At 49.0% G+C, this 16915-nt stretch overlaps 1 protein-coding gene across 1 annotated transcript in view; it reads right to left on the bottom strand.

Moving 5' to 3' along the window:
- The window catches only part of Hck (HCK proto-oncogene, Src family tyrosine kinase), a 30433-nt gene extending 13944 nt beyond the window's left edge, over nucleotides 1-16489 (bottom strand). The window contains exons 1-9 of the mRNA XM_035446967.1: nucleotides 16372-16489; nucleotides 12390-12432; nucleotides 11586-11685; nucleotides 10746-10844; nucleotides 9332-9435; nucleotides 6481-6630; nucleotides 5980-6132; nucleotides 3729-3908; nucleotides 2505-2581 (exon numbers count right to left, since the gene is read on the bottom strand). Coding sequence (XP_035302858.1) covers nucleotides 2505-2581; nucleotides 3729-3908; nucleotides 5980-6132; nucleotides 6481-6630; nucleotides 9332-9435; nucleotides 10746-10844; nucleotides 11586-11685; nucleotides 12390-12432; nucleotides 16372-16488 — 1023 coding nt within the window. The 5' untranslated portion in view covers nucleotide 16489. The remainder of the gene's footprint in view (nucleotides 1-2504; nucleotides 2582-3728; nucleotides 3909-5979; nucleotides 6133-6480; nucleotides 6631-9331; nucleotides 9436-10745; nucleotides 10845-11585; nucleotides 11686-12389; nucleotides 12433-16371) is intronic.
- Between the last annotated feature and the right edge of the window lie 426 nt (nucleotides 16490-16915).

The following is a 16915-nucleotide window of genomic DNA, read 5'->3' on the forward strand; positions in this document are numbered from 1 at the left end:
CTTTGAACATCTGGTCCTCCTGCCTCTACCTCTCAAATGTTCAGATTACAGATGTGTACCACTGCATCTGGTTTATGTGGGGCTGGGTATCAAGCCTGTGCTAGGCAAGCTCTCTACTGACCCAGCTATATCCTCGGCCCTAACAGTAGCTCTTGCTGCGGCCTTTGACCCTTGCCCAGCAAGGCTCTTGATGGTTTGATGGTTATGCTTTGGTAATAGACCACACTATTGTTTCCAGGAGGCCCGGGGCCCACTGAGATGGAAGTGCCAGGCCTTGGTTTCCATATGCCTCTGGTATTCAGGACTCTGAAAGTAGAGCCTCTGGTTCTACCTTGCCAGTGGTTCTGGGCCCCTGGTATTTGCATACTCAAATGAGCTCTGACCCGGGGCTCTCCACCAGGCTCAACCTTAGACTCAGTTGCAAACTCCCTCAGCCCCCCCACCCCCGGCATATATGGCATATATCCATTTCATCTGTGCCACACTCTCAAGGTTCTAGCTGCCCAGGCTCAGCCCCTTCATTTTCTCTTTGGGCTTTTGTACTACTGGCTGTTTCTTTCGTCTAGACCCCCTTTCCTACTCCTCTCCATGTGCAGAATTTCTAATCCCCAGGCTCCTCCTAGAGACCACTTCCTGGTGAATCTCTGATGGCTCCTGGACCAAGCTGTGCATTCCCACAGCAGCACCGTCAGCCATGTTTGCCCACAGAGAGCAGAGAGCATGAGACAGGGATGGAGAAAAACAGCATTTGTGCTGTGTGTGGCAGGGGGTGAGAAAGACTGTTTCCCTCCCTCCCTCCCTCCCTCCCTCCCTCCCTCCTCCCTCCCTCCCTCCCTCCTTCCCTCCCTCCCTCCCTCCTTCCCTTCCTCCCTTCCTTTCTTCTTTTCTTTGTTGTACAGCATTGGGAATAGAACCCAGGGTGCTGTTCACCTAGCATAGCTGACCCACTGAACCATTTTAGTTGTGCTTACTTATTTTAAATGGGGTTTTATGATGTGTCCCTAAGCTCTCTACATCCCCTTCTCTTTGCTGGATTCTTGCTCTTCAGACTGTGAGCCCGGGGCCATAGAGTGGTAGGTTAAGAGAGCCCATTGTTTAATCCCCATGGTCTTATCTACAAGCGAACTGCATGAGGCCAGCAGTGTTTGCCATCTTCATCATTGTTGCACCCACTCCCTCGCCCTAATCACTCCTGCAACTTAGGCCAGCTGCAGAGCCTCCCTGGACTTTAGTTACCTTGTCCACATTAAACTTTTTTTTTCTTTTTGGAGAATCTGTAACTCAAACCTAGCCTGGAACTCCTGATCATCCATCTTCTGCCTCCTGAATGTTAGAATTACAGTCACTCACCATCATGCCCTTTGTACTTAAGGTCTTCACACCTCCATTTCAGGTCCTGTGACCAGACTCTGTTTGCCTGTCAGGACTCATCGCTCTTGTCCAGCACTGACGATGGTCTTGGCTGCTGTGACTGGTTTCAGCCAAAAGGGTATTGACAAGTCAGTGCAAACAGAGGCTAACCCACCAGCTCCTTGGCTGGGTCCCTCCTGGGACTCTGATGCAGCACTATAAAGAAGCTGTGCTGAAATACTGAGTGATGAGAGGCCACACGGAGAGAGATTATAAGGATCACCTTGCACACGCTACTCATGTCCCCTCAGTTCACAGAGTGGTTCACCGAGCCTGCTACAGGCAGGAAAATATTCAAAGCTATTATATTAGGCTACCAAGCCATGAGGTGATCTGTTAACATAAAGAATGGATAACTTCCATGGCTAGTTAAAGGTAGAAGTCCTTCTCTGTCATATGAGGTCCTAGGTTCCATGCCTCATACCAAAACCCAACCAACCAACAAAATTATTCCAGGAGCTGGAGAGATGGCTCAGTGGCTAAGAGCACCGGCTGCTCTTCCAGAGGACAGGGTTAGGTCCCAGTGCTGCATGGTGGCTCACAACCATCTGTAAGTGTAGTTCTAGAGGATCTGACGCCCTCCTCTGGCATCTGCGGACCCAGGCATGCATGTGGCACGTAGACTTACATGCAGGCAAAATACCAATATACATAAAGTAAAAATAAATCTTTTCAAAACATCTGTAGTTTGTATGAATTGGTCCATACAAAGAACATTCATGTCTGTGGGTTTTGCATCTGCAGATCCAGCTAATGTGCACCAAGAGCATCTTAAAAACAATTGCTCTACATTCAGTCTCTACAGACTTCTAAAAAACGATTATCATCCCCTAAACAGTACAAAATGACAATATTTCCATGCATTTATATTGGATTCCATAAGCCACCAGAGATGCATTAATCAGTATATGGGAGAATGTGCCTACATTATTTGTAAATATACTATTTTCTATAAGGGACTTGAGCAAACACAAGGTTTTGGTGTCCGTGGGGTCCTGGGACCATGTGCATGTGAAAGGGATGAGAATTCACACAACAGACACAGAGCACTTAAGTGATGCCACCTTTCCCGAGCATTGTTGGCACAGGCTCACCTGGGCTGAGAAGTCAATGAGTTTTGGCAACGGCTGCTTGCTACCTTCTTCACTCTTGAGAAACTCCAGCAGGCTTCCTGCAGAGGGGAGCGAGAAGGAACATTGTCTACCAGTCCCTAGGAAAACTAGGTAACATTTGTTCATAGTGGTAGATAGAGGTTTTTCATCTCTGCATTACAGGGATTCAATCCAGGGCCTCACACATGCTAGGCCAGTGCTCTACCTCTGGGTTATATCTCCAGCCGACTTTCTTTTTGAGGTGGCACCTTACTGTATTGGCTGGCTGGTCTCTAATTCCTGGGCTCCAGCTATTTTTCCTCTTCAGCTAGCAGAACAGCCATGGCTACAAGCTTTCATCACTGCCCAGCAGTAGTGCTAGAGTTAGAAACATTAGCTTGCTGCTCCTAGCATCGGAGTGCTAGAGCCTGAATCTCTCTGAAAGGATTCTTTTGTTGCCAGCTGGACTCTGACTGATGCAGTCTCGTGAGAATGGGTGCCCCTGGGCCTGGCTTTAGGAAGCCAGCTGATTGTCAATTTGGAAAGTGGAAAGGGTTTTGAAATTTCAAATCACATTGAATGATGTTGTGTGAGATGTTTATCCAAAAAAATGAGCAAGGGCTTAAAATGACTGTGGAACAGCTATCTTAAAATAAATAAATAAAAACAAAACCAACAACAATTTAAAAAAGAAACCCCGAGAAGCCAGGTGTGGAGACATACGTGCTTGTGAGGCTGAGGCAAAGGGCTGCCGTGAGATTGAGGCTAGCCTGGGCTACATAATGAAATCCTAGATATGCTGAATGATCACAGGTAGGGCAGCCCAAAGCTTAGGAGCCTGGAGTGACAACATGAACATTTCCCATGATTCTGTGGGTTGAACATAGCAGGCTGGGTGGGCTGCGGCGTGAAGTGAGGTGACAGAGGCAGAACATTCATTCAATGGTGTCTGTCCCCATGAGGCTTCTTGTCCCTCAGGACTCCAAGCAGGGCTTCGCTACAGCCCAGCGCCAAGGTTCCAAGGTACAAGTCACAAGAAAGCCACATGCCTCTCCTGTTTTCCCAGAGGCTCTGCCGGCTCCCTGCTCTGAAGCCCCCGCCCTCCCTCTCCACAAGCCACCCTTCACTCGATTCCACTCCGTGAGCCAGGAGGCTGGACTGACTGTGGTGCTTTGTGAGAAATTGTTGGAAGTCTGCCTGGACCACAGTCCGTCCTAGCCCACGCACCTTTGGCCATGAACTCGGTGACAATAAAGATGGGCTCCTGAGTGACCACGGCATGCAGCTTCACCAGCTTATCGTGCTGCAGCGTCTTCATCAGGTTGGCCTCCGCCAAGAAGGCTTCCACAGACATGCTCCCTGGCTTCATGGTCTTCACTGCCACTTTGGTGTGCTTGTTGTAGGTGGCTGAAGAAAGCATGGAGCAAGGAAGGGGGTTAGGATCCAGCAGCCCTGTGGAGCCCTCCCTGCCCACCCAGTCCTGTAAGACAGAGAGAGGGTGCCACTTTGACCTCAGCTGCCCTCCCTGCTTCCTGGATGAGAGCAAATGAACAAAGCACCTCAGTTCTCCCGGCTGTGTTTTCCTTTTCTGCGACGTGGAAATGAAAATAAGTACTCACTCAGAAGGAAGGGTTGTTTGCAAGAGTGAAAGACAGCCTTCTATCTGAGCTCGGGGCACACACCTGTCACCCTAGAACTCCTAAGCTTATGAAGTAGGAGGGCTGGCAGCTCCAGACCAGCCCATGTCTCAAAAAACAAGGGCTGGGACTGGAGCTCAGTGGTACAGCACTTGCCTGGCACATGCAAAGCCCTGGATTTGATCCCCAGCGCTGTAAAATAACAGTAGCAACCCTTAAACCACTAATTAGATTGTGGCATGAGCCTGTACACAGTGTTTAACTGCCTTGGAATAAATACCAGATTCACTATGCCCCACAGACTCTGCTTGGCCTGGCCATGCTTGCTTTTCTGTCTTTGTCATCCACCAAGGTCACCCCCAATACACACAACTAGTGACTGAGCCAGGACCTCATACTAGGAAAGTGCTCTACCACTGAGTTATGTCTCCAGCCCCCTTTCACTTTTTATTTTGAAAAAGGGTCTTACTAAGTTGTCTCAATATAGTAGCTGGGTCACTAAATTTATTCTCGCTTTCTTTTTAACAATTAAATTAAATTAATTACTCTCTCTGTGTGTACATGTGTGTATCTGTCTTGTGTGCACGTGTGTGTGTGTGTGTGTGTGTGTGTGTGTGTGTGTGTGTGTGTGTGTAGGTCAGAGGACAGTCTTTGCCAGCCAGTCCCCTCCTTCCACTGTGGGTTCCAGAGACTGAATTCAGATCATCAGACTTTTGCAGCAAGCCTTTTTTACCTGCTGAACCATCTCACTGGCTTCTCTCTGGCTTTTAAACACTAACCACCCTGCATGTACGTGTCCCTCAACCACTCAGCTGTGGGGACTTGGCACACTCTGTTCTCTTGGTCCATCCCACCCTGCTTCATTTTATGGCTCTTGTTCTATATTTGCTTTTCTTTCCATGTGTGCTTTGGATGCTGGGAAGCTCAAATCCAGATCTGTGGGCTTCCTGTAGTGACGACATGGGGACAGTTTTGTTTGTTTGTTTGTTTGCTTTAATTTGCCCCAACTTTGCTGCTCAGATCTGTCTCTCCTCCTTGCATTTCCTCATGGTTCCTTCTTTAATTCAGCACCTGACATTATCCAGCACCTGATATAGCAGACTATCAGTAAATTTATTGTCAGACAGTGGTGCCCATGCCTTTAACCCCAGCACTTGGGAGGCAAAGGTAGGAGAGTTCAGGGCCAGGCAGATATATATAACTAGTTCCAGGACAGGCAAGACTACACAAAGAAACGCTGTCTTGAAAAACCAAACCAACCAACCAACCAAACAACTTACTTTATCTGGTCAAATGTTTGCATCTCTACGAGTTGCCTCCCTCCCATCTGCCACACAGGGGAGTGTTAACACAGTGGGTCAGACACTGTGACCACCTACCTCCCCATGAAACAGGAATTGCTGTTCTTAAAGTACTGGGACAAGGACCACAGAGGGGTGCCAGACCTTTCTGCTGGCACCCCATCACATCTGAAATGTCACTGGGCATCGTGGTTCATGATCTGAACAGCTTAGTCTTCAGTTGCCAGCATTGGACTCACCTAAAAACCCAAGTTCTTTCCACCACTGTGAATTTTCACCATCCCAAGAGGCCCTGGGATGTCAATTCCACACAACAAAGGGCCTTCACCATCCAGGACTCGGGACTCCTAGAGGGAAATTCTTTGACCCTCAAGTCTGGCCACAAAGGCAAAACAGTGATTCCCCAGTAGACAATTTGGTTTGTTATCTGAGGAGTGGCCCTCTGGGGTTATTATTCAAATGTCCCTCTGCTGTGTGATGTCCCCGCACTGGCAGGGCCCTCCCATCATGGCCCTGTGGACTCTGGCCCCAGCTCCTTACCCATCCACACTTCTCCAAACTGCCCAGCGCCAAGTTTCTTCTCCATCTGGAGGGATTCTCGAGGAATCTCCCAGGCATCTTTCTCCCATGGCTTCTGGGGTTTGGGAGACACACATGGCACTGACAGCTTCTGGCAGAGCCCGTCCTTCCCCTCTGAAACAGAGTTCCAGTCAGCAGGCAGTACAAGTGCAGAACATGAAGAAATGCTGCCAGGAAGACCTCTGAGTTCCCGAAGGCTGGCTGTCACGCAAAATCCCATGTGACTGGGATTCTGAGAGACAGGCCCTTCTCAATGGGAGCCGATGTGATCCAGGACTTGCCTAGCATACACCAGCCTCTCGATCCTTCCCCAGAACCAAACAACCCTTGTAAAACACAGCCAAGGTGTTGAGGAGTGAAAGCTGTGGCTAGTGATAGCATCCCAGCTGGGCTGCACTGAGCAATAATAACCAGCTTAGGCTCTGCAGGCAAATGTGGGGCATGGCCATGGGCAGGACTCACTCTTGTAGTGGGCCACAAGTTCCTGCAGGCTGTTGAAGGTACTCCTCGGAGAGATGTAGAAGCCTCCACTGTCCAGTGTCCGGATCTTATAATGCTTCACGGTGTCCCCGTGCTGGGGGTCGTAGTCTCGAACAGACAACGAGTAGCTCCCTGCATTGGTCCAAGAGAAGCCCCTCAGAATGGCACCTCAGAGGCCTGACCTTCTGATGTCAGTATGATTCCCTGTGAGGCCTCTGCTGGCATCACGTGAGCACCTGGGCAGATGCTCATGTCATTGAGTGGGCTGAGGCATCAGGCTGCCTGGTTACCCAGCCCAGTTCTGCCATTCTCAGCTGTGAGCTCTTGGACAAATGACTACATGGCATACCTCAGCTTCCTCACATGTGAAATAGGAGTCGTCATGCCATTCCATCTCATCACATTGCCCAGTGACCAACAGAAGTAATACTTGTAATTGACTTGAGACAGCCAGTAGGCTGGTTGTCACTATCACTTCGTTATTTTTGATCTATAGTCATCCATCCATCCATCCATCCACCCATCCATTTATCAATAATTTATTCATCTGTCATCTATTTAAAAGCCAAGATGCCATACTAATTTGGTAAAGAGAAGAGAAAGGAGAGAGAGGGAGAGAGAGAGGGAGAGAGAGAGAGAGTGAGAGAGAGAGAGAGAGAGAGAGAGAGAGAGGGAAAGAAAAGAAAATCTGGTCTGATTACAGAAATGTGAAAAATGCACTGTGGTCAGCTGTATAATGGTCCATGATATTCATGTGAATCCCTGCACATGGGAATATGTGAGTTTACATGACATAGAACCCATGGGCATCCCAGTGAATTCAGAGGGGTGTTTATCAGAGGGAGGTGGCTACTCAGAGAGGAAAAGCCATGAGCCAAGCATGCTGGTGGCCTCTCAAAGCCCCAAAGGTCGGAAAGAGAAATGGGGCCACCCCACCCTGTAAGCCCCCAGAAGGAGCCAGTCCCACAGACACCTCGACCAGAGCCCAGCCAGCTCAGACTCTTGCCTTCCAGAACTGTGAGGTAATGTAGATACGTTGCTCTAAACCACCAAGCTTGCAGCTATGACACAGATCGTCGCATAGACCAGAGACACACAGGTCTTCCAGTCCATGGCCACAGTTTGCAATGTACGAGCTGGCCTAATTAGCCTCTCTGCATTTCTTTTCTTTCTTCTTTTTTTTTCTTTTTTAATGACACAATGTCATCGGATCTGGGGGAAGTTTAGATTGCCGAGTGACAGCTGACTGTACATGCCAAGCACTGTTCTAAGCATGCTGGAACAGCATGTGAATAGGAATAGTCCGCATTTCAATAAATTAAGATTCCATGATAAATGAGTGGGAATAGTATGCATTTTTAATAAATTAAAATTACATGAGTTATATTGCTCATCATTGTGAATAGTCTCATGAGGTAGAGGTTTTATACTATTATCAGCGTCATTTTACATAGGCGAGGACACTGAGGTGGTGACATAACTTACCTGGTGTCACATAGCTGGTAAGTGGCACAGTTGGGTTCCAAACCTAGCCAGTTGGCTCCAGGGCCCCTTCTTAGCCACCCTGTCCCAGTCAAGGTGGGGGTGGGGTGGGGTGGGGGCATGGGGCAGAGTAGCTGGTGCTAGGCAGGGTGTACAGGATTTGGGGAGTAGCCAGCGCTCGGGGCCTCATTCTAAATCTGTCTGATTCCCCCAACCGAGGGCTGTGGAACTAGCCCAGCCCATCCTTCTGTCCACAGGTCTTCCACAGCACCCGCTGATTGTTCTGCTTCTCTGCAGAACTGGACAGCCCAATCTCTACTATTCTAGGCATAGCTGGAGGTAAGGGACTGTGCCTCTCTGCAGCCTAAATGTTGGCTGACCTCACACAGATGGAAGAACTGGTCTCAGACACACAGATGCCTTCAATGTCCCTCAAACTATGTGCCTCACAGTACCAACCAGGTCATGCTTTATATAACTGGCGTGACCTGTTCAAATCAAGTGACTTTGAGAGCAAATGACAACCAAAGGCTCACTGCGCTGCACCTGTAGAGTCTGAACTCATGGAGAGCCTGCGGCGCTGCTGCCTGCAGAAACTCACGGGGCAGTGCTAGTTGGAACCACTCTCTGTGGTTTGAGGTGATTTTGTTTTAAACTCTAGTCACTCACTCAAGTTGCCATCCTTTCAGCTCACAATTTCAGGACAAGACTCCTGATGTCTACCCATCCATGGCTTCTTCCTATCCACAAGCCCCCAAAGGGCTCCCCACTTAAGTCTTTGTGGGGTAGGGTGCTTGCATGCTGTGCCATGCTTGTGGAAGTCAGAGGACAGGAGTTGGTTCTTTCCTTTTACCAGGCATCTACGGCTAAGCCATCTCACTTCCCCCACCAAGAGGGAATTTTAAGTGAGTCTCAGAGGTTGTTTTGGGTCTAGCTGTACCTTACTGTACACTGTTTCCTCGCCAAGGAGGAATGGGACTTGTGGACAGGACACGGTAGGGTGGCTATTTAAAAAAATTGAACCAGGAGCTATTTAGTGGGGACCAAATGGCAGCAGGATGTTTGTTGCCAGGGCTCAAACCACTTCCGTTGGCCTAAGCCTGCATTTACCAAAACTGAAGAGAGCAAAGACCCTTAAACCACTTCCGTTGGCCTAAGCCTGCATTTACCCAAACTGAGGAGAGTCACTCAGCAAAGACCCTTAGCCTTCCCATCACTCAGAGCAGCAAAGGAAGGGAGAAAACCTGGCCGCATGGCCACTTGACTGAGCTGCTCAGCCCTACTCAGAGAATGTCCCTTGGGGTTGGAGGTGGCACCAAGGGGCACAGGAGGCAGGAAGGGCTGGTATCACCTTTGGTGGTCTCACTGTCCCTGATCATGAAGGAGCCTAGCACATTGCCGGGAGCCAGGAGGTGGCGCTCTGCATCCTTCCGGCTGATACCCTTGAAGAACCACCTGCCAGAAACGAATAAGGACAGTATGAGCCTCAGGATGGACCTATCTATCCTGCTCAAATGATGCCCAGGCCTTACTGAGCAGAGACCACCAAGAGGTCAGGGTCCAAGCACCTGACTTCAGGTAGCATCTTTTTTTTTTTTTTTTTTTTTTTTTTTTTTTTTTTTTTTTTTTTTTTTTTTTTTTTTTTACTTTTTGGGGTGGTTGGAGGGAAACAGCTTTCTTTCTTTCTCTCTTCCTCCCCCCTCTCTCTCCTCTCTCTTTTTTCTGCTATGTTGGATACTGATGGAAATGTTCCTTTTGTAGCAGCTGAAGCAGTTTTCACCCTCACTGGGATAAGGAGCAGTTCATGTACCAAAATGGGGAGAGAGTCTTGAAAAGATGTCAGCATGTCTCAGCCCTGCTAGATGACTTTCATTCTATTCTCTGTTTCCTCAGTATCAACAAGGGGAAAAGATAGCTAACATTCATCAATGTTTTCTCTCTGAGACAAGGTCTCCTTATGTAGGTCTGACTGCCCTGGAACTCCCTATGTAGACCAGGCTGGCCTCAAACTCACAGAGATCAGCCTGCCTCTCTGCCTCCCAAGTGCTGGGATTACAGAAATGTGCCACTAAGCCCTGCTCATTCATCAAGTTATTTTTTAAATAAATTATTTTTTCTCTCTCCACTCCTTTTGTGTGCACGCGAGTGTGTGTGTGTGTGTGTGTGTGTGTGTGTGCTGTTGTCCATGGAGGCCAGAAGGATGTCATATCCCTTGGAGCTGGAGTTACAGGCAGTTGTGAACCTCTGTGTTGGGAACCGAATTTGAGTTTTCTGGAAGGGCAGCCAGTGTTCTTAACCACTGAGCCTCCAGCTCCAACTCATCAGGAGACCTAACTGTATACATTCATCACCTTTACTATTCTTATTTTTATAGGATTCAAATTGGAGAACCAAGGGGACAAATAGCTTGTCTGGGGTTACACAGCTTAGAAGTGGAAGAGACAGGATTAGAACCTAGACAGTCTGCCTAGAGCCCATATGCAAAAGGCAGGCAGATAGTGCATGTGCGGACAACCAAAAAAACCAGCGTCTCCTTCTGTCAGTGGAATATGCTCAGAAGGAAGTAAAAACAGGCTTCTTGTGAGCCATCATGGACAGGGTGTTAGGACAGGCTTCTGAAACCTGAAGAATGGGAAAGAAGCAACCAAGCCAAGTGCCCCAGGAAGAGGGTGCCAAACGGGAGAGAGTATATTCAAAGGTGCTGAGGTGGGAGCAGGCCAGTTTTGCTCAGGCTGCCTTCTGGAAGACAAGGATGGGACACTTACTCCTCCGTCTCCAAAGAGTTCACACGAGCCACATAGTTGCTTGGGATGTAGCCTTCTTTCCGGGTAGCCAGGGATCGTGCCCTCCACCACTCCCCAGACCTAAGGGAAAGAATAGTCAGTGGGTACAGGAACCCTTCAGTCTCTTGTGGCTTCCACTTTGGCCTAGAAAGCTCCCCCTCCCCACACCCAGGAAGCCAGGAGGGTGAGGTGCAGGGTACCCAGCATGTGCCCAGGACTAGGGTAGGGGAGCTGATAGTCTCTACAAGAGTCTGGGTTGAAGTCTGTCCCCGAGTCACAGACCACATCCCATCTCCTTCCTGGACTTTTACCCTTGGCTGGATTACCCTGGCTCAATTCAGGACCTGTGTCCAGGAAGCGCTCACATTGATTGGTTCAGCTGGGGCCCAGAGGACAAGGCTGTGGGCTCAGGGTTTGGCTGTGCAAGGCCAGGTCCCATTCAGGGATCTCAGTACAATCTGAACTCTTGTAGGAGCCCCTGATGGTGAAAGCTGTGATGACCACAGGTGGGGAACCCAGAGACCCCAGGATATCTGAATGCAAAACCTTCTGAAGGGGCCAGGCCTGCAGGGACACCTGGAGCCCAGTCACAGGAGCCTTAGGAAGGTTTGCAGAGTGCCTGCTGGAAGGGCACAGTCCCCGTCACCGCTTCTATTACCCAAGATGTTGCAAACCTTCCTCCTCTATGGTAGGCAGCTAGGTTCTCATCTGTTATTTACTCCCAGAGCAAGATAGGCTCTCGGGTTCTTTAATAAGGCAAAACAGGAGTGTAGCTAAGCCCTGCAGGTGTGTGTGTCTTAGGGGGACCAGGCTAGAACTCACTCCTCCAGGACCACCATCTGGTCTCCTTTCTGGAAGCTGAGGTCTTCACGGTGAATGGCTTCATAGTCATAAAGTGCGACCACAACGGTGTCCTCAGAGCCTGTCAGGAAGGGAGATGCCAGGGTGGGACCCCATGCCGGCCCCCAGCACCCCACTCTGGACCCTCTCCTTTGTCTGTCTCAGAGGGCAACCGAGCAGCCTCTAGGGCTGGGCATGACGTCGGTTAAAACCTGCAGTACTTTGTCCACATCACTGGGCAATGTTCTAGAAACACAGAGCCCAGGCAAGGAACTCAGGGATAATTCAGAGGATATTCAAGGATGGTGTGCTGGTTAGCTTTCATCAACTTAACACCTGAGACAAGGGAACGTCAAATAAAAAAATTGCCTAAATCAGATTGGCCTATGGACAAGTCTGTGGGGCATTTTTTCTTGATTGATGTAGGAGAGTCCAGCCCACTGTGTGCTGTGCTTCCCTTGGACAGCTGGTTTTGGATTGTATAAGAAAGCAGGCTGAGCAAGCCAGTAAGCACCGTTCCTCAGTGTTCTCTGCTTCAGCTCCTGTTCCTAGCTTCCTGCTTAGTTCCTACTCTGACTTCCTCAGTGATGGACTGTGACCTGTGAGTTGTAAGATGAAATAAACAAGGTGCTTTTGGTCATAGTGTTTTATCACAGCATCACAAACAAACAAACAAACAAAGCTGAACTAATACAGATGTTTTTAACTTTTTCCCACTAGCTACAACTCAGAACCTAAGCTAATAGATGGTACATAACGCCACCACCCCTGCTTCCAGATACTCACCCTCCACAAGCCCTGGGGGCATGCTGTTGCTGTTGCTTGGCCCCTGCAGGAAGAAACAGGAAAAGGACATGGGCCTAAAGTGTAAGGAGCAGGTGTTAAAAGGACACCTAAGGATATCTTGCTGTGGCCCTGGGTCCTGGTAGGAGAGGATTACTACAGGAATAGGTGGGTCACATGGTGTAATAAGGGGCAGGACTTGCTCAAGGATGGAGATCTCTCAGCTTGTGACCTGGGCTCTTGCCTTGAAATACTGGGAAAGTAGGGACTAATCCTCCCACAGAGTGAGGGAGCTGGTCCAGATCAGTGCATTTCAGAGATGTCTGAAGGTACCTTGGGTACCAGCTTTCTCATGGACAGACTCCATCATGCATGTGGAGCAATCTGAGCATTCAGCCAGCCAAAGGGGCATGGTCACCAGGACCATGGGCCTCTAAGCATCACTTAGAGGACTTCACAGGCATTGCTGGGTGAAAGCAGCTACTTCAGCTGTTGTGATTTGAAAGAAAATGGCCCCCAAAGGGAGTGGCACTATTAGGAGGTGTGGCCTTGTTGGAATATGTGTGGTCTTGTTGGAGGAAGTGTGTTGCGATCTCTTATGTGCTCAAGCCACACCCAGCATTTTAGACCACTTCCTGTTGCCTGCAAGTCAAGATGTGGGACACTCGGCTGCTTCTCCAGCACCATGTCTGCCTGCACGCCACCATGTCCCACCATGATGATAAGGGACTAAACCTCTGAAAATGTAAGGCACCCCCAATGAAGTGTTTTTCCTTTATAAGAGTTGCCATGGCCATGGTGTCTCTTCACAGCAATAGAAACCCTAACTAAGACATCTGCTGAACATTACATTATTGAAGCTGGGCATGGTGGCACACGCATGTGTAATGCCAGCTCTGGGAGACAAGCAGAATGGCTGTGAGTACCAAGTAGCCTGGACTACAGAGTGAGACCCTGTCTTAAAAGCAAGCATATAAACAAACAAATTATATATTTATATCAAACGCTCATACACATTTCCTGTGGACACATACTTGGTAGTGGGTTGGTAAATGCATGGAAAGGGTTTTTGTTTTTGTTTTTTTGTTTTTGTTTTTTTGGTGCCCATATCAAATTGATAGTGCTTGATGCTTTTAGGGGATGTGTCATTTTCAGAGCTCTATAGTTCGTGACTGCATCTTCAATAAGAGTGTTCCCCCCGTCACACCTGCCATTACACAGTCGTTTGAGGAAGCATGGAGGGATACTTGATTTTTGTTTGTTTTAAAAGATTCTCAAAGGTTCTTAAGGTGTCCTTAAGGAAGGTACCTGTGTCGTCCGGGGTTTCTCAAACATATTTGGCCTGGGAACACCTTCTCTGAGAAACACTCTCTTAACTTACTTCCACCTCTGGGCCAGCACTGAGAAAGAGGGAGCAACTTGAGCTGACAACTGCACCCCTTCATCTGCTCTCAGGACAACCCAAAGCTGTCCTTTGAACCAGGGCTTCCCAAGTGATGGCTAAAGGCAACCATCTGTAACCAAATCAGGATGTTACCAACGTGAGATGTTTGTGTAACCACAGGCTGTGCTGACAGAGGTCAAATGCAAAGAGAGGAAGGGGACCATGACATTATTCTCCACTTCCCAGAAATAGTCTTATTTCAAGCCATCCACTTGGAAAAGGATACATATGACAGAAGTCTAGGGCTCACATCCCAAAAATGAGAGCACAGAAGGACTGGACCAGGGGTAAGGTTTTGCCTTCACAGTGGGCTGTCACTGGGTGAAAGGACATTATGTGTTTGGGGCAGACTTGGGATAAATGGGAGGGGTTATATGTAACTGACTTCCCTTCAATGAAGAAGAACTTTTTTTTTTTTCTCTTTTTGAGATAGGGTTTCTCTGTGTAGCCCTGGTTATCCTGGAACTCACTCTGTAGACCAGGCTGGACTTGAAATCAAAGATCCGACTACATCTGCCTCCAGGGTGTTGGGATTAAAGGTGTGTGCCACCACCATCTGGCTGAGGAAGAACTTAAAATATTGTGTGTTCTGTGAGTGCATGGTGTAAGAGTGTGGATGTCTAAAGTTATCTCTGTGAAGTCACTTCCCCCCTTCCGCCTCTATGTTTCTTCTGGGGCTTGAACTCAGGCTGTCGAGCTTGCAATGCAAGTGCCTTTATCCCAGACTCACCTCACTGACTTTGGAAGAGCTTCTTAAGGGACCAGCAGATGAAGGGGTGCACTCCACTTTGGGAAACTCTGAGTAGTGTGTTCCCCTCATCACTAGCAAATGAAAGGAAGGACCAAAGGGCCACAAAGCAGATAGAGCTCCAGGTTTGGAATTGAAAGGCCCCAGACTTGATGGGTTCCCAGATGCTTGATCTCCTTACCCCAGGACCACCCAACTTCTTTGAACCTTAGACACCCTGATGGCACACAGCATCCTCCTGCTTCCCAGGCCCAGGTGAAGATTCTCAGGGACACACCTGCTCCTTGTGCCCAGAACAAAGTGTGTCTAGAGAAGAGGGCAACAATTACACCTGCTATGCTGCTGTGACCATAGCTGTGACCATAGCTCCCATCATCCCTGCTGGCAAGCTCTGAGATTCATGAGCCTATGGGAACCATCACAGTGGCTGTGTGGGACTAGCCACCTGCTGTGGCTGTCACCCTAGTGCCACCTCAACCACAGCACCCAGTGTGAGCGTTCACTTCTGCCTCAGCAACTCTTGATTTTATGCTTTTGCTGATCATGTGGTCTTTGTTAGGTCATTCTTCCTTGGGAGTCGTGCACTTGTTCTGTTTTGTGGGAGCGAGATCTCTCTTTAGCATAACATTCTCTGATTAGGTTAGGCTGTCTGACTAGCAAGCCTCAGGAATCTGCACGCTGCTACCTCCTCGGTGCTGGGGTTAGAAGCATGTATCGCTGTATCTGGCTTCTTTTCATTTCTCTTTTTTAAAACATGAGTTCTAGAGTTGGAGCTCGGGTCCTTGTGTGGAAATCACTGCATGGACTGGGCTGTGTGCCACTTTGTTGACCACTCTCGCTGTTGCTCCTACAGCCACTGTGGTGGTCTGCAAAGGCTCCTGCATTTGAACACTTGGTCCCCAACCGATAGCAATATTTGGGAGGTTGAGGAGTGTGGTCTTGCTGGAGGAGGTGTGTCACAGGGGGTGGGACTCATACCGTTTCTGGTTCCTTCTCTATGGCTCAAGTTGTGAGTGCTGAGCTGCTGCTCCAGCCGCTGTGCAGGCTGCCTCTGCTCTACCATCCTGGACTCTCACCCTCTAGAACCATCAGCCCAATTAAACCCCCTCTTCTATAAGTCACCTTGCTAATGGTGTCTTATCACAGCAATAGAAAAGTAACTAATATAGCCATTATTGCTGTTTTTTTTGTTTCGTATGTGTGTAATGTACATTTATGCATGTTCACATGTATGTAGATGTACATCTGTGTACAGGTATGCAGGTATGTATGGAGGCCCTGAAGTCTTCCTTCCTCCCTCTCCACATCATATATTGAGGGAAGGTGTCTGATTGGCCAGTCTATCTAGTCAGCTTTCTCTGGAGAGCCTGTGTCTCTGCCTCTGAGCACTGGGATTATAGACACTGCTAGAGATCCAAACCCTGGTTCTCACACGTGAGCAACAGTATTTTATCCATTGAGCCATCCATCAGTCCCTACTATGACTGCTACTCTCCTTGCTGGGATTGCTGTTATGCCCTTGTCAGGCAGATTACTGCTGTTGTCATGGGTCCGCTTGCACTGCTGTAGACAGGACCCAGGCTCAAGGCCCACACTCAACTTGATTGAGAGGCAGAGACTTGTGCCAGGCCCTGGTTGCTACAGAAGAGGCAGCTTCCATGCCTAGAGAAGCATCCTAGAGGTGGCTCATGGCCATCTCATCCTAAGTTCATGTCACTGGGCCAGGCTGAGAAAGGGTTTGAAGGCCCTATGGCAAGTGCTGGATGGCTCAGCTCCCTGGGTGCCCTACTCACCAGCTTGCTGGAGGACGAGGGATCTGGCACATACACAGTACCCTTCTGATTGGCACTTGGCTCTGTTTTCAAGGCCTTGCTTCCATCTCGAAGGAACTTGGACTTCACGCATCCCATCCTGTAGGCAAAAGAAGGGATGACAGGAGTCTTAACACCCTGCCTGCCAGCCTAGAGTGGAACTACTTGGGTCTTCAGCTTCTCCCTGGTTTGTCTGCCATGCTGGTTGGCCAGACCCCATATGGTGTTCTAGTCCTGGGCTCCAAGGACCAGCAGGATGGGGAGTCTATTAAGGAAAACCATGACCCTAATGGAAACTGCATGAAGACCTGTGGAGCAGCATGGGGGAATGTGAGTGTTGGCCTGGGGTTAGGAAGCTGCGTGATCCCTGGCCCCTGCACACCACAGCACCTCCTTGTCATTCCCACCCACAGCCCCAGCAGGTTCTCTATCCCCACTGCAGAGCACTGGAAGGATGGGGAAACCTATGGCAATGGGGGACACTCAGCACAGCCTCTGAAGAGCTCGACGTGAGATAAAACTACAC

The sequence above is a fragment of the Cricetulus griseus genome, chromosome 6 (assembly GCF_003668045.3).
Source record: "Cricetulus griseus strain 17A/GY chromosome 6, alternate assembly CriGri-PICRH-1.0, whole genome shotgun sequence".
In the NCBI taxonomy this organism is placed as follows: domain Eukaryota; kingdom Metazoa; phylum Chordata; class Mammalia; order Rodentia; family Cricetidae; genus Cricetulus; species Cricetulus griseus.